General features: G+C 51.5%; 1 protein-coding gene across 1 annotated transcript in view; it reads right to left on the minus strand.

Moving 5' to 3' along the window:
* Positions 1–275: 275 nt before the first annotated feature.
* Positions 276–19762, minus strand: part of RIN3 (Ras and Rab interactor 3) — a 110190-nt gene continuing 90703 nt past the window's right edge. The window contains exons 8-10 of the mRNA XM_019745336.2: positions 11056–11187; positions 4419–4582; positions 276–1486 (exon numbers count right to left, since the gene is read on the minus strand). Of these exons, the coding sequence (XP_019600895.2) occupies positions 1166–1486; positions 4419–4582; positions 11056–11187 (617 nt within the window). The 3' untranslated portion in view covers positions 276–1165. The remainder of the gene's footprint in view (positions 1487–4418; positions 4583–11055; positions 11188–19762) is intronic.

Consider the following 19762-nt stretch of genomic DNA (forward strand, 5'->3'; position numbering starts at 1 on the left):
CCTCTGGGATGGATAGCAGAGGCCGGAAGGTGAGACTTTTGGAAAATAATCCAGAGGTGGGAACGATGGTGAGGAGGCAGGAGATGACCAGGGTGAGGGGCAGACAGGGGTCAGGACCCGGGGGGCTGAGTACACTGCAAATTCTGTCAAAAGACAGGGCCCTCAGTGGAAAGGAGGAAGTCTTCTGAACCCCTCCTGGGAAAGGGTTTAGGATGTTAACAGGGGGGCCTGGCTGGCTGATCAGAGAGCCAGCCCCTTGACAAAAGGAGATGCCATTTTCAAAAGGATTTTTATTAAATTCTCCCCACACGATGCCTTTTGCCACAATTGCCACAGCCCTGGGGTGTGTCCACCAGGGAAAGGGCCCTGTCAGTGTTCCTGTGTGGCCGAGGCTGGGCTCGTCCATGTAGCCATGGAGCTGGCCTCCTTTGGAAGTCCTGGTGTATGTCTGGCTGCTTCTGGAGGGTTCAGAAACGGTGTGTGTAGGGGGGACGGTGGGTGCTGGTAGCTGAGGGCAGGCTCTGGTGCACAGATGAGGGGGCCTGTCTCTTCAGCACATACCCTGAGAGACGCTCCTGAGATGCGGGGTGCAGCCAAAACATCCCAGCTCCGTCTGGGGATGTGCGGCCAGGCCACGCCTCCTGAGGACAGTCCTGGGGAAGCTAAGCTCTTCCCGGAAAACACTGAGGACTGGGCAGGAGTGCGTGCGTGCGTGCGTGTGCGTGTGTGTGTGTGTGTGTGTGTGTGTGGACAGATGGCCTGGCCTGAGGGGCTGCATGTGAACAGGGGCCAGGCTCGGGCTCTTGTGCTGCAGCTGGTGGAGAGTCCCTTGTCTCTCTGAGCCTGTTGCTCTTCCTAACAAATAACTTGGCCTCTCCCTGCTCTGACTCTGCTTTAGGAAGCACCTTGGCCACTGCTTCACGTCATTTTCACGACTGTCCTGCCCTGTTGGCCTAGGCATGCTCAGCGGGTTGCAAGCATGTGTGACGAGCGGGCATTCATGTTGGGAGTGTATGTGTGGTCAGATGAGGGGCGCCTGCCTGTATGAGGGGTGCAGCTGAGTGTGAGTGTGGGGGGTGAGCGAGTGTGAGCCCGGTCTGCCCGCTTCGCTGCCCAGCCACTCTCGGTAAACACTGCCATGGAGGGGGCTACAGTGGCCCTGGCCTCATAGGAAGTTGGGCTCTCGCACCACGAGGCAGGGTGGGTCCCCGCTGCCCTCGCCGGCGTCCAGGGGCCGGTACACGAAGTGGAAGTCGCGCTTGGGCTCACTCCGCAGCAGATAGCCCTTGATGTGGTGCGGCAGCGCCTCGTCCGCCAGCTGGAAGCAGCGCCCGTCCACCAGCACGAAGAGCCGGTAGTCCTGGGGCTGCAGCACCTCAAACTTCTCCGCGCACTGTGCGCACAGCGCCTCAGCCAGCGTGTCCGCCCGCGACGCCAGCGTCCGTGACTGATGCTCAGGCTCCAGGTACGACACGCAGATGAAGTCCTGCGGGGCGAGATGGAGGGGGGCTTGTGTCACTGGCTGGCCAAGCTGGTCCTATCTCACCCCACCCCAATGCTGGGAGCTTGGAAAGGGGTGAGGCGCTGAAAGGCCTTGGGCAAGTCCTTTTTCTCTCCGGGCCCCTCGCTGTAGAGACAGGGGATTGTCGGAGCAGTCGTGAGGCTGGAAGTCAGGGCACCTGCAGCTGACCCTGCTGTGTGACCTAAGGCAAGGCCTGTAACTCTCTCAGCTCCCCTCTCAATGGGGCTGACGCTCTGGGTGAGTCAGTGGCTTTGAGTCTTGGCAATGAGGGGTGAGCGCGCCCCCTGGTGACCAGCCCATGGGTTCGCCATCATTTATTGATCTGTCACTTCCTCATCATCTCTGCCTGAGTCTTCCTGCACCCCAGGAGTATAAATAAAATCGGAGTCAGATCCCAGCCCTAGCATCCCACGGTGTAGCTGGGGCTGCAAAGTCAGGTGGTACAGTTTAGCCCTTAGGGTTGGAAGAGCCTGGGTGTGGGGGGGGCTAGGGAGGAGCTGGAAGGTGTGGGTGGGCTGTAGGGGGTGGGGGAAAGCTTGGTGGAAGCGGGAGGCAGCTGGGCCTGAAAGGTGGCGGGTTTAGGTCAGGTGGAGAGGGGCACCGCAGGAGCCACGTGGGCAAGGGTGAGGCGATCCCTGCGGGGCTGGGGAGGACTCGCACACACACGATGGCATGTAAACCTTCTTCTACCAGCCTGGGAGGGAGCACCATATGGCGGAAGGATGGGCCCTCCACTCCCTGCCTGGCTTTGAATCTGCTCCCACTCACTGTGTAACCCTGACCTCTGTGAGCTTCCATTTCTTCAACTGTAAACTGGGATAACACCAGTCCTCGCACCATGGTTGTGAGCAAGCATGTTAAAGTAGCTCGCATTTCCCCAAGTAATCCTGAGCAGGTAGGAAGGTGTGCGTGGCTGCCCCCTTGTGGAAGGATGGTAACAGCACAGCTTTTCCAGGATGACGATGGTAAGGATGAAGAGGACTAGAGTGGTGAGTGCATATAAGGCGCCAGGCTCTGGGTCAGGAGTTTCACCGGGATTGCCCCCTTCTTCCAAGAGGGGAAGCCCAGCCCACTCCCTCGGTCTTAGTGGCTGCCTGTGCTTTCCTTGTCCGCCATTAGGCCTCCCAAGGGCTCTTTATACCTAATGACGACTGTCAGGCTCTGGGCTTTTACTCCCAGGGAAGGAAGGAATTTAGGGCGTGGGGTGCAGTGGAGGCACTAGGAGGGGGCAGAGGGTGCTGCTCTCCCCTGACCCCAGAAATAGTGCTAGGGGTTCCTCATCCCTGGTCCTAGGTCTCTTTCCTAAGCTTCACCTCCCCAGTGGGAGGCACTGATGCTGTTTGGCTCAGGATTGGGAATCCACAGAGTGGAAGCAAGAAGTAGGAATACCTGGGTCAGGCTGGAACCACAAATGCCCATATTCCAAGAGTTGGTGGAGGGACAAGTGTCCCAGGAGGGGGTGGGGAACAGTGGTATGCTGAAGCTGGCTCTTGCCAACTCATGCTGACTCATACCAGCTTGAGAAAGCCAACGGGGTACATCTCCCAATTCCAAGTTTAGTGCTGCCAAGTATTAGGTTGGTGCAAAAGTAATTGCAGTTTAAGAGGTTAAAAACCATTGCAAAAACCACAATTACTTTTGCACCAACCTAATAGCTTGAAATCAATAGAAGCTTTTTTTTCTCCAACCCAGAGAGCCAATTACTGAACATTATCCAAACACCATTGATTAGAGGAGTGGGGACATCAACTTGGCAGCCTAGAACATGTACTGGGCAGTAAAGCTCATCTGGTCCACAGTCTACTTGTGCTGATAGGGAAACTGAGTCTCAGAAAGGGGCAGGGAGTGCTCAGGGTTACACAGGAAGCTAATAAACAGCTGGGTCCATACCTCGAGCCTCTTGCTTCCCAGGCCTGGGCTCTGTCCGTTGCACATGGGCCATCTTGAAACCCAGGGTTGGGGTTCAGGTCCAGTGTGCTCTGGGTGTCAGGGAAGTCAGTCTGCGTAGCTATTTACATCTCTGGATTGCTGCTTGGCTCACTGGCCTAACTCCCTCCATTCTGCACACACCCCAGTCCCACTCTGTCCCAGGCCCTGGGCTTGGGGCTCCTGATACGTGTGACACTGGGCCTTCCCTCCTAGGACAACAGCGTCATACATAGATGGTTACACTATGGCGTGAAACCTGCTGTAAGGGGGAGAGCAGCTGTAGGAAGCACAGAAGGGGGCAACTAACTCAGGCTGTGGGGGGTGGGGCACAGGTGGGGGGTCAGGGAAGAAAACGAGGATGGACAAGTGGCAGCCGGTGAAGCAGACATGCACCAGCATGGGCAGTGGAAGTTGAGCTCAGCATGTTTAGAGAATTAGGGGCAGCTTGATTTGATGCAGCCTGGGGGTGTGGGGTGATGGGAGTGGAGGAGGAGCCAGGAGTCTGGCCACCAGTGGTTTGAATACTGAGTTTTTATACAGAGAGCTGGGAGGGATGGGAGACTGGATTGGAGGGGGCAGGCTAGGAGCAGGGGGACCTTGGCATCTGCTGCATTTGTGTAGCGACCAAAGGGCGAGGCTGTACATCAGCTCATGGACTCCCCAAAAGTGGGACTGGCGTGACTTATGTCCACATCTCCAGACCTAGCAGGGTGCTGGACATAGATGGTGCTAAGGAATGGTGGATACAAGTCTCCTCCCTCCTATCCCCGTCTTGTCTGCTCAACGCCAACGCCTGGTGGTACTTTTCTAGGCCTTCTCCCTTGAAGCTGGCACAGGGCTGGGTGCGCACTGGCAGGCACTGGCTGGCCAGCCAGAACAGCCAGCTGGTATCAAGCTCCTGGTCCAGCAGTCATTGGGAATGGTATCTGGGGCACGGTCCCCTTCCATCCTCTGTCCCAGGCGTCACCTGCACGGAGGATCGGGAGGCTCGGGCCTTGTTGAGCGTGCGCCTGCGCTCCCAGCGGTGGATGGAGTCCTGCACCTCCACACTCAGTTGCCGGGTCACCGTGATCTTGTCGTAGTTCTTGATATGCTCCAGGGCCCCATAGGTGGTGGTCAGATAGTAGGAACCTGCCGACACAAGGGTGTGCAGGCTGAGCCAGGACGACTCCCAAAGGGAAGGAGCCAGTTCTAGCCGCCCCGCCCCGCCCCGCTCCCCCCCCCAAAGCTCCACCCACCGCTGCTGCCACGACGCCGACAGCGCAGCTACCTGCGAGCTTCAGGCAGGTGCGTGCTCCACAGCCTACGAGCTTCCTGAAGTCCAGCCCGGAGCTCTCAGGCCCTTTGCATTGGCTTCCCTTCGGGATGGAACTCTTGCTTATTTTTCAAATGTTGTCTTACATTTTAAAGGATACACAAAAAACTGACTAACGTGGATGTTTTTAGGGTGGGAAAGGGGTGGCTGGGAGACATGGGTGGGCAGACTTCTCACTGTATGTGTTTATATACACACACATATATAAGCATACACAGCGATATATACATCGTATTTAACAATTTTAAAAAGATGCAGCTGGGCCGGCCTGGTGGCTCAGGTGGTTAGAGCTCCATGCTCCTAACTCCGAAGGCCGCTGCTGGTTCGATTCCCACATGGGCCAGTGGGCTCTCAACCACAAGGTTGCCGGTTCAATTCCTCAAATCCCGCAAGGGATGGTGGGCTCCGCCCCCTGCAACTAAGATTGAACAGGGCACCTTGAGCTGAGCTGCCTCCTGGGTGGCTCAGTTGGTTGGAGTGCATCCTCTCAACCACAAGGTTGCTGGTTCGACTCCCGCAAGGGATGGTGGGCTGTGCCCCCTGCAACTAGAAAACGGCAACTGGACCTGGAGCTGAGCTGCGCCCTCCACAACTAAGACTGAAAGGACAACAACTTGACTTGGAAAAAAGGCCTGGAAGTACACATGGTTCCCCAATAAAGTCCTGTTCCCCTTTCCCAATAAAATCTTTAAATAAAAAAAATAAAAAATAAAATAAAAAATGTTTGAGAAGCACTAGCCTCGTTGAGACCCCTCAATTTAGAGAGAGGGAGGGTGACTTCCGTGGGTTCCTTCCCACTCACCAAGCCTCTTTCCCCAGCCTTTTATGTGTCAGGACAATGATTTTTGAAATGAGGCTTATTTTCCTAGTTACCTACCCAAATCTCATTTTCCCTTTCTTCCTAACTCTACTGAACTCTACTTTTTTGGGGGTGAAACAACACTCAACTAAAAATGCTCATTTCCCAAACTCCCTTGCAGCTCAGGGTAGAGGGCAGGAGATCCCCTTCTGGCTACTTAGATGCAAGTCAAGTCCCCGGGTAGGACTTCCAGGAAAGCCTTTTGAAAGGGACAGACTCAGTTGCTATGTCCCTTCTGGGTTTTGTCCATCCCATTCCTCCTGCCTGGAATACAGAGGTGAGCCCAGAGGCACAGCAGAGGGAACAGGCACAAAGAAAGAGGCCCATATCCTAAAGAACAATGGAAAGCGCTGGGTCCACGATTTCCTAATGGAAGGGCTAAAACCTGCCATCATTATCAGTTGCTTACCAGAGGACTTCTTGATTCAAGAGACAAAATAGCCCCTCACTCTGATTTAAATCATTATTAGTTACATCATGAGTTATTTGCAGCTTAAAGCATTCCTAACTTACATTGGCTGAAGCTGCCTACATATACCTACAAAGCCCATAATCAATATGGGAAAATTCACACCCTGGGTGAAGTGGGTGGGGGTTGGGGGGTAAGATAAAGGGGTTTACGGCCATAGGATTGCTCACCCTGTCATAGCAGGAAAGAGACAATTATTTTTTTTTAATATGTCAAGGCCTGCATGGAACTTGGTTTGATGTCCCTTATCAGAGAAGGGCCAGTAAACCACTCATGTGTCTCATTTCCCAGTGGAGCGCAAAGCCGACGTGTGCCAGGAAGCCTTCCCTGGGGCCTCCGCCCTTGCTGCCCGAGAGTCCCTGTCCTCTAGTTGGCATGCCTTGATGAGGCTGTTTCCCAGTTGTGATCATGGCTCCCTGGCTAGGAACGGAGGGGCTGAGTGCAGCGCTCAGAGGGAGAACACAGTGTTGGAGTTAGAGAGCAGGATCTAGGGCTGCCTTTCAGCAGCCAGCTCTGTGATGTCTAGTGAGTTAGAGCCTCCCTTTCCTCACCTGCAAATCCTATAGTGTCGTTGTGAAAAGTAAACGAGATAATACATGTAAAGTGCAGTACTTAGGTGACCCAAGGGAGGTGCTCTGGGGCTTCTCACCGGTCTCAGGAGAAGGGGGAGGAACTCCAAGCTCTGCCGCTCACTCTTCCTGCTCAAGCCCTGCTATTCCAGAGCTCAAGTGGCCCTCGCGGCAACTTCCCTTTGACTGGGGTCTCTGCAGTGCCTGCCAGGACCACTAGGTGGCAGGCGATCCCTCCCACTGCGAGGTTTGGAGCTGGTTGTCCTCTTTGGATAGAGAGTCCTATTTCTCCAACATTTATAGGAAAAACTCACTGCCCCTGTTAAGCTATTAGCCCAGCATGGCCAGATGTCAGCCAGCATGGACAGTGGACATGGGTGAAGGAGTCCATGAGGGTGCTTCTGGGAGAGGCTTGGATTTTGAGCTGGCTCCAGCCAGGTGCAGCAGAGGCCTGGGTATCCCATTGGCTCCATAATTGCCCAGAGTGGTAGGATTTGCAGAGAGAGGTTAGAAAGGGGCTGGGGTCCCATCAGCCTAACGTTCAGATCCTCTCTACTTCTGATCTCTGCTGACCTTCGCACACAATATGCTTGCTGCAAAGAAAATGGGACGCAGTCCCTGGTCCTTTGCCAAATTAAAGCATGTAGAACCAGTTGAAAAAACATGAAGGTCCCAAAATACAGACTCTGGAATCTGGCTTTTGGGCTTTTTGTTGAATGCAAAACTGTTTGTTCATATGAACTGTGAAACACGAGAAGGCCAAGCCCAGCTCCATCTCTCTTTCTGCCTTCAGCTACCTCTATAGAACGCTTAAGCACCCAGACAGTTTGAAAACCCCAACTCTAGCCCAACACTCCACTTTCCCAAGACAGAGAGGTTCAGGGACTTGCCCCAGGTCTCCAGCCAATGAGCCTCCATACCGCTCTTTTTACTACATCTTGTTAGTTCTCCTCTTAGGTTTGAGCAACTGAAGTTCTCAAGACTGGGGACTCCCTGAAGGCCTGCCCTGTCCCATCCCAGGCACCTCTGAGCTCTGCAGAGGATCAACGGCAGGAACTGGCCAGCAGGACTCCGCCTCCCCGGCCCCTCCCCCTATAGACAGGCCCATCTTTTGACCTGCACGTCAGGGGCCTTAGTGATGAAGCACCAGTGTGCCCTCACCAGCTGGACAGGAAAGTCAAAGCGGGGAAACACAGGATCGCCAGCCTCCTCACACTCTGTCCCTCTGTCCTTGGGCCCAGATACTTCTAGATGGAGGTCTGCCAGCTGGCCGACTTGAAGGGTGGGAGCCCCTGGCCAAGCTGGAGACCCCCAAGTCATTTTGTAACCGGAAGCCAACACCTGTGAGGCTAGGCCTGTCCTGGGTGCTGTGACCTCCCACCCTGGCTATTGGACTAGGAACAGAGAGGTGCAGGGAGGCACCCGCGGGGACCACCCTATCTCCTGGTGTGTGCAGCATGGTGTGAGGTTTGTGTCCTGGCCCCTGTGGGCAGGGTCTGACGCTGCTGTGGGTGGGCAGGGCTGCTGGGAGGGGCGGTGTATGGCAGCCTGGTAAGGCTCTGCCTGGCCCCAATCTTTCCTTTCAGCAAACATTCCACGGATTCCTTCAAAATCTCCCCAAAGGGCCAGAGATTGGGGGTCTCTGACTACTAAGTCTAACCGAGGGCAGACTGCAGTGTTGAGGCAGCCTTGGGTCAGAAACTGTGAACAGTTGAAGGCCTTTAGGTATTTATTAGTACGTTCGCTTGTCTCAAAAACACTTACTATAGCCCAGAGTAGATCAGTGCTCTTGCCTGGAGGACCTCCCCTTTCCCACCCTAACCCCATAGGCTTTGGGGTCATAGAGAAGGGTCCCAGGAGGTCACGGCAGGATGGGGTGGAGGAGGCAGGTCCATAAGGAGACAGTAGCTGAGCCAAGGATGTCCCTGTCCTGTCCTGCTTGGCGGCTGTGTCTGGCTTGGAGCCCCATTTGGCTGCAAGGATTCCGGCTGAGTAGGAGTCATGACACAAGGGCATGGCTGCCACTCCAGCGTGACGCAGCTCAGACCATCGGCAGAGCCCCAACATCTCACTCTGTCCTTTGTCTCTAAGACTCTATATAACAACCCTGTGGGGTCAGGGCCGATCCTTTAATGGGATCTGTAAATGATTTATTTCCAGGAAAATCAGCAACACAGGCCCACTGTGGACAATTTGGAAAACAGACAAAAAGTAACAAGAATGAGCTCTGCGCTCAGAGACCCCCTTGTCATCGGAGCTCTGTCCTGCCCCATCGCTCTATCCTTCCAGCCTACTTCATGGATTCTCAACATTCACCAGATGTGGCCAGATGGGAGATGATCTTGTTTGCTTGTTTGTTTAATCTGTTTAAGGTCTGACCCCCCGACCCCTATCCCCACACACTGGAATGAGGGTTCATGAGAAAAGGGCCCTGCTGTACCTAGCACAAAGCAGAAGCTCAGTGAGTATCTGTTGAATGAAGGAGTACATGGCCTGTGTCCAGGTACCTATTAGGTCTTAGTGCTTTTCTTATTGATTTATAAGAACCTTTTACATATTAAGGCTCTTAATTCTTGGTGTGCTGATTTATGAGAACCCTTTCCCTTGGTTTATTGTTAGTATCTCATTCTATTTATGGTACTTTTTGACATGTAGAAATTTTGACCTTTAGCAATTACATGTGTGGTAGCTACAGACCACAGGTAATATTCCTGCTGAGAGTGCTGGGGGGCTGGCTGCACTTTTCAGAGGGCTAGTCCTAGGCAATGGGGTGCTCAGAGCCACCTGGATGAAGCCTCCTTCCCTCCCATTCCCTTCTATCTTTTTCCCCCCACAGGCTAACAGGGCCTGTGGGAGACAGGTCAGTGTTGTCTGAGTTCTCTGCCCAACCCCTCAACCTTGTGGTGCTTCCACGTGCACGCTCAGGGCTGAGAAACCAGGGAGGAAGGCCCGGGAAGGCCTGAGGGGGAAGCCCCAAAGTGTGTGGTATAGAACGGGACATTTATTCATTTTCATGAGACTATCAGCCTCACCTGGCTTGCCTTGCACTGCAGCCCAAGTGCCTCACATGGGACCTGGCACACAGTAGGGGCTCACTGAGTCGCTGCTGGATGGATAGATGAATGGGTGAGTGTATGGTTGGATGCGTGGGTAGGCATGTGGGTAGACAGATGGATGGGTAGGTGGGTGGGTGGATAGATGAGTGGATGGATGGATAGATGGATGAGTGGATGGATGGTAGGTGGGTAGAAGAATGAACAGATAGATGAGTGAATGGATGGATGGATGGATGGATGGATGGATGGATGGATGTAGTGGGCAGCTGATAATCACTGCTGAAGAAAGGCTTGGCTTCTACTGAATCCCTACACCCTCTAGAAGACAGGTTGTTCCAACTGTAGGAAAGTTTTAACTATGGAGGAGAAAAGAATAGCTCCAGAGGTCTGAGGGAACAAGCCCAAGTTCTACGTGATAGTAAAGTTTATAGCTTTACATGTTCCCCTGAGCTTTCAAGAACTTACAGAACTGTCACCCCAGAGACTGATGACACATGGTAAAAATGCAAACAGATGCAAAGAGGTCTCTTGATCTTAAGAACTACCAAGTCCAAAGGGGCCACTCAGGGCCTGAGAGTCTCCTTCCATCCTTTGAGGCTGATGTCTTAGAGGACAATTCGGGGCACCCTCAGAGCTGACTCCTAGGTTGGTTGCACCTCAGGGATTCTTGGTGAAGGGATGGCTGAGGCTAAGTGGGTGGGAGGAAGGGGTGGGAAGGAAGAAAGGGGAAGGGAAACTTAGGGGTGGGTCGAGCGGATCATACCACTGCCGTTTACCCATAGCATTAACCTCCACCCACTGACAGAGGACGTGGCCCAGGGCTGAATGAGCAAGGGGCGGAGAGGTCCCAGGGCCACCCCTGCCTGAGAACTGACCATCACTTCCTGTTCAGACTCCCTGTGGGCGCTACTTCAGCCTTATCTTTTATGCTACTAGCAACTGCTATTCCCTCTGTGAAGAATGCCTTTCCCCCTTCTTCATCTGACTGGTTCCTATTCAACCTTCAATGCTCAGCTCAGGTGTCACCTCCTCCAGAAGCCTTCCCTGACTGCCCAGTTTGGGTAACATGCTCCCCTCCCCTCTGGGCTTCCCACCATTTCAGCACATGTCAAGCAGTGGTGACACACTGTCTATACTGGTCTAGATCTGCTGCTCATCTGTGAGCTCCCCCAGGACAGGGCCTGGGTCGGGCCCTGTGTTGTGTTCCCAGGGCTCAGTGGAGTCTGGCATCCAGGAGGTTCGCACTGGGCTGCCCAGCAAGCCCCTGGTGTGGCTGGGTGGGGCGGTGTACGATGAGCCCCCGTGGCCCGGAGATGGGCTGGGGCTGGTGACTCACCCTCCCCCAGCTGCAGGGCGGGGTCCATGAGCTCCATCATGTATTCCACGTTGAGGAGCATCTCCGTGAGGTTGCTGCGCGCCAGCACATACATGAGCACGGGCAGGAAGTCGTCGGCCCCGTAGGACTTCCCTGGGAGGAAGGAGGCACAGGGGGTGAGAGAGAGGCTTTCCTTGTGAGCCGTTCCCTGCCCAGGGGAAAGAGAGGCAGTTTGCTGGGTGGGGGACGGTTACCCCTGGAAGAGAAACCTTCCTGCTTTCTCATGATTCTCAGGATGGGGGCTACCCTGGAACCAGACTTCTTGGGGTGGTCTGTGACAGCCTTGGCTTAGGAAGTAGGAACTGAGAAAGGTGCCCTCTGCTGGGTGGGCAAGACCCAGTCCCTTCCTTTTCCCCAGCTGTTCTCCCTCAACACCCCTTGCTGCTTTGCTTGACAGTAAGTTCACATCACACTTATTCACGGACCCACCCAAGAGCAGCAGTCTGTCCGATGTTGCTGTCCCTTTTAACCACACATCTTCCTCAATGAATGAAAGCCCTCTCTCAATCAATGCTACAAAGTCAGAAACTCCGCCATTCAACCTTCGTTCTTTGGGTTAAGCAGTGCCCTTTCCCGAGGGTTTCTTTGAAAATGCCTCTGAAAGGAAGAACTCATCACTTCTGCTTTTGTGGGAAATGTTCACAGGGCTCAGAACCTCCTGACAGGAATGGGTGCCTTGGGGAAGAGAAGAGGGGAAAGTGGGCCTAAAATGTGTCTTCCCAGTTTGGCTCTGAAGACTGACGACTATATGGCAACACACAATCAAAGTTTGTACCTAGAGAGCAAGAATTCCCACAGAATTCCTACAGAATCTTCCTGAAGTCCCTCAGTTGGCCTCTTACAGGAAAATGTCCATCAGCTGATGAATGAATAGACAAACTGTGGTCTACCCGTCCATGGAACATTATTTGGTAATAAAGAGGAACAAACTACTGATACATACTATGACATAGATGAATCTTGAAATCATTATGTTAAGTGAAAGAAGTCACAAAAGACTACGTGTTATACACATTGCACGATTCCATTTATAGGAAATGTCCAAAATAAGCAAAACCTTAGACACAGAAGCAGACTAGTGGTTGCCAAGCCCTGGGGGAAGGAGGGAATGGGGTGTGAGTGACTACTAGCAGGTACAGAGTTTCTTTTTGGGATAAAAAATATTCTGGAATTAAAGTAGTTTGGGTCACACGATTTTGTGACTACACTAAAACCACTATACTGTTTTTTAAAAAAGTATGTACGTACTCATATATAATAACATAATACATATAACACACACACACACACACACACACACACACACACACACTTTCTCTGGATTACTGAGTTTTTTGGCACCTCCTTAAATTTTGTATCTGAAGTGAGTGCCTCATTCACCGCACCCAAACCTGGCCCCCTGGGTGGTGCTTAGGGAAGTGGCTGGCACGTAAGTGTTTGGTAAGTGGCAGCTATGACAAGTGGACATTGGTGTGGGGCTGTGCACACAGGGAGACAGAGGAAGTGAGTCAGAGCTGGTCCCAGCCCTCAGGGCCCTCCCAGTTTAAGGCCAGTAGCCATGCCAGGGACTGATTCTGAGGGTCATGGACACCCCTCCAAGGAGGGTCTTGTGTTCTTTAGCTGCTCAGCCTCATTCTACCCTGGAATGAATGCTGGAGACTACTTTCCTCCTCCTCCCCCATGGTCCAATCTCTCTTTATTTTCATAGTAACAGAACTCACTTTAAGCTGGGACATGGTCACCCAAAATACAGACCACACTTCCCAGCATCCCTTGCAGCTAGGTGTGGCCATATATCTCAGTTCTGGCTAATGGGATTTGAGGGGGAAGTGATGTGTTCAGCTTCCAGGTCATGCCCTTAAAAGGGAGGAGCATGCTCTTAAAAGGGATGGAGAAAACCCTGGGGATGGTGGAGTGATAAGAGAGAAGCTTGGGTCTCTGAGGATCTTGTAGAAGAGAGGTGTCATACCAGCCTACACTGGTACATGAGAGTGAAATAAATTCAGTTTTGTTTAAAATCATTGTGTGTGTGTGTGTGTGTGTGTGTGTGTGTGTGTGTGTGTTAACAGCAGTCTGAGCTATACCCTAACTTCCTAACTTCTACAGACTGTGAGCTGCAAATCCCAGTACAAAGTGCTCCCAGTTGGTAGTCACAATAGCTAGACCATGGTGCACTTGCTCTTTCATTCATTCATTCACTCACTCACTCACTCACTCACTCACTCACTCACTCACTAAACCCTTTTATAACCACTCTGTCCCTCAGATCTGATTTTTCTGGATTCCAGTGGGGAGCAGGGAGATGTAAGTAAAAGAAAGGACATAAAAAAGCTGCCAAAAAAAGGTGGGAGCTCAAGGTTGAATTTCGCAGCCCTTCTGGAGGAATTATTTGGTAGAAGGTAGCATGCCTTCGACCACTCAAGCCTCACCCCCACCCCTGAATTAGGAGGATGCTGACCACCCACAGGCATCCACCCTCTCAAGCCCCTAGAAGTTCCCCTCCTCAACACATCAGTCCTATTAGCCTCCTATTATTTCCCACTACCCACGTCCAGTGCCTTCACAGGGTGCTGGGCACACCCCAAGAAGCGCAAACCAGCACTGCCTCAGTGGGCTCTGGGTGACTTGCATGTCTCCACATCTCTATTCATCCTTCTTTGGTTTTCCAGAGAACAATATGCCTGTGGTCTGCCTTCCCAGCCACACTCGGTTTCTACATCTGCAAAATGGGGCCAACAACGCTGGCCCTGATGGCCTGTCAGAGTTAGGAGAGAATAAAATGAGAAAAAGAATATGAAAGTGATCGGACCCCATAAAGTGATATGGAAAGGTGAGCTCTTACTGACAACTATGTTCTGCTTTCTCAAGTGGCCTCAGTTTCCCCATCTCTAAATGAATAGGCTGAAGGGGTTGGTAACCCAAAGCACTGAAAAGCAGAGTCAGACAGACCCGCAATATTAGTCCCAGCGTACTACTTACTACATAGCTGTGTGACCTTGGGCTTATTGCTTTCCCTCTCTGAACCTCCATTTCTAGTCATGTGTGAACTGACACAAAAAACATGACATCCTATGGGTTTTTGTTTTTGTTTTTTAATTCACCACATATTATTCCTACTCCACCAACTTGACCAGAATTTCTCTGGTGACAATTCTGTGAAATAGTTACATGTGCTCCCATGGAAATACCCACTAAAGAAGATTATCCATTCTTTTTCCAGCTCTGTGTTCTGAGGCCCTATGTTTCAAGGTTCCTGTGTCTTCCCTGCATAGAATTAGTTAATTTTGGAGCAAGCCTTCCCATAAACCTTTATGAACCTGTGACATGACTAAAGAGTTCCTAGGGAAAGATTATTTTGTGCTTGGAGTCGTTTTTCATGTTTATAATTTAATTATTGGCATCCTGGCACACCGGAGATTCTTTTCTTGTTTGATTTATGAGTTAGGGAACAAGGTGAGTCCGGCAGCACAAATGTGAAACAAAGTTGTGCCTGTGCCTTTTGGAATTCACCTATAACTCATGCATTGATTTAGAGCTGATTGAATTTTTACTTTGCTTTCAAGAACATCATTTTTTTAAATGTTATATTAATAACTCACCAAGGGATGCAATCAGGCAAGTTAATTTGCTTTTAAGCAGTGGTTCTCAACCAGGGTGATTCTGCCCTTGAGGGGCCATTTGGCAATGTCTGGAGTCACTTTTTTGGTTGTCAGAACTAGGGTGCTGGTGCTACTGGCATGAAGCCCAGCGATGCTACCATAGGGCAGCCCTCCACAATAAAGAATTATTCAGCCCCCAAATGTCTGCAGTGCCAAGGTGAGAAACCATGCTTAAAGGGACAGTGACTTTCAGCTCGGGCCCCAGGTATGAAGACTTAGACATGGGGTCGTGGGGGGCTGTGGCTCTGGGCAAGTCCTTCACCCTTTTCTTCTTCTTCCCATGTTCTTCTTGAGAATCTTGGCTGATTATCAAGGAAGGGCTTTGGAGCCCATCTCCTTGGCTCCCACCACGTTGTGTTCAGTCACTCCACTGCAGGGGCCTCCCACCTACCTGTGAGCACCTCCTGTCCATCTCCCCAGTACACAGAGCATGGCATGGTGCTGGGTGAATGAATGAATGAATGAATGGATGAATGCTGAGCTCCCAGCAAGGCCTCAGAGTCTTTACCTTGACACTGAGTCAGAGTGGCCTCTACAGAGACTCCAGGAGTCCTTCCGTAATCAGGGGCCAAGCCAAAGTATGTATCATCTTTCCCTGGAAATCCTTGCTGGGACCTCCCCATTTCCATCATGGGGCTCACTTCCCCCCCAGTTCATAGGTGCCAGGCCTAGGAGTCCTTCTCTTCCTCTGGGGCTCTGTCCCCCATGGCGACTCAGACCAGAGCCCAGGTAAGACTTCCTTCTGACTGCTTGCTGCACTCACCCTTTGCTTTTCCTCCCTCAACTCCCCTAAGCCTACTGTCCCAGCAGGGTCTCTGTCCTTTGATCTACTCTGTCTGCTAACTCATCTCCTGAGACTACAGCTCCGATCATCTACGTCTGTTCTCAAGAACCATCAGTGGCTCCCCAGTGCCTAGAGAATCAAGTCCAGACCTCTTACCCTGATGTTCAGGGCCTCCCACACTGGGCCCCCAGATACCTGTCCAGAATGACTGACCCTCCTGTCCTCCAGCCACACAATCCAGTCGATGGCGTCAGAACAGGTCACCTGCCTTCCTGCCCCTAGGCTTTTGCCACATTCACCAACCTGGCAAGCCTTCCCCTTGCCTTCCACAGGCCTGAACCTTCCATTGCCTTCACAGTGCCAATATTGGTGTGACTCTTTAAAGATGGAAAGCATATTTTATAAACATTATATCAATGAATTCCTAAAATGACTTTATGAGGCACGTTAAGAGTCATTTGTGCTTACTTGACAGATGAGGAAAGTGAGTCTCAGAGAAGTTAAGCTTCTTGCCTACGGTCACATGGCTGGGATGTGATGAACAAAGACTTGAATCTAGCTTTTTTCACCCATATTTCCATGTTCCTGCTACTTCAACACTCTTCCTTCAAGGTCCGCCTCCTCCATGAAGCTCTCCTGGACCACCCCAGCTAATGGTGCATTCTACACTTTACTTCATAACTTTCAACTCAGAACATTCTGCCTCTATCAACCTCCCACATACCATTTCACTGTGCTGAATTGCCGAACTCCATTCCCCGAACTCCACAGGCACTTTCACTTCTCTATGCCTTTGCACACACTGTTCCCTCTGCCTGGGACACCCTTCCTACTTTTCTCTTACTAACTTTTCCTCATCCTCTTCCACATCTGTGGGGACAGAGCTCCAGAAAGCAGTTTCCAGGCTCTCGGCCTCACATGGAAAGGTGCTGGCTTAGATAGTAAATGGCCATCAACTGTGACTGGATGGCCATCAGCTGTGGCTAGTTGGCCATCAGCTGTAACCAGTGAGCCACTGGCCACTAATATAACTGCTGTGGCTACGCTAGCAAGAAGATGGCGGCTGAGCTAGCAAGACAGGATTGCAGAGAGGCGGATGCCGCCAGAGAGAATATAGTGATATGACTCCCCTACTTATGGCTCCGTGGGTGTTCCTTTTTGGCCTCACCTATCCTGCGTTCTCTTGTGGGGAGTGGGAGCAGAGACCCCGCCGGACGCCCCGCACGACAACATCCTCAAGCACAGTTGGACGGCTCCTGCTCCAACTCCCACTCACCTTGACTATTTCAGCACCGGCCCTTTCCCTCGGACTGTGAGCTCCCTAACAGCAAGGATGGAGGCTGTGTGAGCTTGGGCAAGTCACTTAACCTCTCTGAACCTCTGCCCCACCCCCTATCCCTTTGCAGTCCCTAGCACAGGGCTTGGGGCATAGGATGCAGACAGCGGATTGAACTGAGCCCCCCATGTATTCCCACTGGGCACCACTCTGTCGTGCCCAGGGTTTGGGCCATAGTTGAGGATAGTAGGATCTGCTTTGGGCCTTAGACAGTGGTGTGCTGGGAAATGCCAAACAACCGGCTCACCAAAGCAAAAAATAAGCCTTGATTTATAGTGTTTGCCAATTTCCATGGTTTAAATATTTCCACAATGGTCCACTTCAGCTTCTACCAACATGAATATGGAGTGGGGAAGAGATCCACACAATTAGCTCTCATGAGCTGGTTTGAGCTGACTTAGCACATCAGTGGCCTTGGATTCATTAAGTCCAACCTCATTGTGAGAAAACTGAGGCTCAAGGATGGGAAAAATTCGCTCAAAGCCCCACAGCTGGTCAGTAGTGGAGCTGGGACTAGAATGTGGGTCTCTCTTCCCTGATATGGGTGAGAAATGCCCACACAGGCCCTCTGACCTGATAGCTACTTGCAGACCAACACAAGCTTCCTGCAGCATTTACAAGCACCAGCTTCCAGCCCATATCCTAGGGGTAGTTAGGGCTGTGTTCTCCTTCCCATGGAGCCACGAGCCTAGGCCCGGGTTCAGCCTGCACGTAGTGGGGTCTCAGGCACTATGGGATGCTGGGGCACAGTTGCAAAAGAATTCTCCTGTGATGGGAATATCTGTCGTTTGCGGATCAGAGAGCTCGTCCATCGGCTGTGCCTCTGGAAGCCCCACTAGGCTGCAGCTTGCATTTCCTGGTGATTTCTGCCTTTTTGTTTTTTTAAACCAAAGGCACATCTGTTTTCCATCTGCAGGTATGGGGGGAGCCAATCACATTTTTAAAGAGCTGACTGGGGCCTTATGCATGTTTCATTGTCTGCGAGATTTTGGAGAGGGCGAGCTCTCCAAAATGAGCCGAAGCGTGCTCACCTGGGTCATGCAGACTGAGGAACACTGCATTAGGAAACCCTCAACTCTGCTACTTAACTAGCTCAGTGATCTGGAGCTACTCACTCTGAGCCTCAGTTTTCTCATCTGAAAACTGGGATAATAAAACTCACTGTGTTACGTAGGGCCACTGTAAGCAACAAATAAGTTTTATCTTCTAGGAAGAATTATCTAAAAGAAGAGTTGGCAATTTTTTTTTTCTGTAAAGGGCCAGATAGTAAATATTTTAATCCTGCAGGCCACAGGGTCTCTATCTCAACTACTCAACCCAGCCATTATAACAAAAGCAGCCATAGATATTGTGTAAATGAACGGATGTGGCTGTTTCAATAAAACTTTATTTACAAAATCAGGTGGCAGACCACAGTTGGCCTGCAGGCCGTAGTTTGTAGACCACTGATGTAGAGGAAGGGTCTAAGCTTTCATCATAACTGTTTATTTCTTGAGTGGGCTTTATATTGATGCAACAATCCCACAGCAGCACAAGGCTCACATTTGTGATTTGCTTTGGCCCTTACCCTCCTCCACAATTCCCACTTGAAGCCATTTCCTTTCTCCAGGAAATCTGAACCAAAGACCCCACATCCAACTAACTAGGTTCAATGCCCTTATAATGGGCTTCCCTGGCCCATCATTACAGAACAGAAAAACAAATATTATACATTAACTTGGTGAGGCCCCCCGCCCTGACCTCCCAACCCGGAAAGCAAACTCCTTCACACGCCCCAGACCCCTGCCCTGTTTTGTTTATCCTAGTAGCATGTTTCAGCATCTGAAGATGTATTTTGTATTTGTTTCCTTGTTTATTACTAGTCTCTCCCCACTAGAATGGAAGCTTTATGAGGAAACTATATGGTGCTCACTGTTTATACCCAACGCCTCACAGGGCCTGTGGTAGGTGTTGAATAAATATTTCTGCTAAGTGAATGAATATCATTTATCACACTGAGCAGTTGTCGCTTGTTCAATGCTATGTTTCCACTTGAGTTGTGACCATCCTAAAAGCAGACACTGGGCTTTTCTGTCAGTATCCATATTGTCAATAAATGTTTGTTGAATGAGTGAATCTATGTGACAAAAACAGGATAGCATGAAGCAGAGAGAATCCGGAACAGGAGGTTTTAAATTTACTTTGGCAGTGGAAGCCTTTTGTTAAGGGGTATTTTATATAGAAGCTGGCTTCTCTGGTTAATTCATTATGGGGGCAGCAGGGCTGGCCTGCTGTTCGTCTCTCCTGCAAGATGGGCCCAGCTATGTGGCCTCCAGAGAGTTCCCTGGAACTGGTTTGAAAACTACTGTGTAGCTCCCAGCTGCACAGGTGAAGGAACTGGCACCTGGGGAGGAGAAATGACCGGTCGGAGGTCCCTGACGTGAGATGGGAAGCTGCCCCTCTCTCCCACTGAGCCCCCGAAGCTGCCCCACTTGGCTATTTGTTTTTTGTGTTGACGCTGCTTCAGTCTCAGTTCTGCTTTGAGCAATGCCACATTCCTGAGGAAATCACTCCAGGTCCCTGGGTTCCTCTTTGAAGACTCCGCCCGCAAGCCAGCCAGCCATGCAAGCTGTGGGCTCAGAGACCTGAAGACAAAATTCCCAGCCTGGCTAGGAAAGCATGAGGCCACCCATGACGTGGGCCCACCTCCTCTGAGATCATTTCTGATCCCAGGACGCCCTGGATAGTCAGGAGCATGCAGTGGTTTAGCACAGGACCTTGATCCAAGTCTACCATTCACCTGCTCAGGTATGACCCTGAGCATGACGCTTAACCTTGCTGAGCCTCAGTTTGCTTGGCTATAAAATGGGGATAACAAGAGTGTTCACTCCCTGTGAGTAGTTGTGAGGG

The sequence above is a fragment of the Rhinolophus sinicus genome, linkage group LG03 (assembly GCF_036562045.2).
Source record: "Rhinolophus sinicus isolate RSC01 linkage group LG03, ASM3656204v1, whole genome shotgun sequence".
NCBI lineage: Eukaryota > Metazoa > Chordata > Mammalia > Chiroptera > Rhinolophidae > Rhinolophus > Rhinolophus sinicus.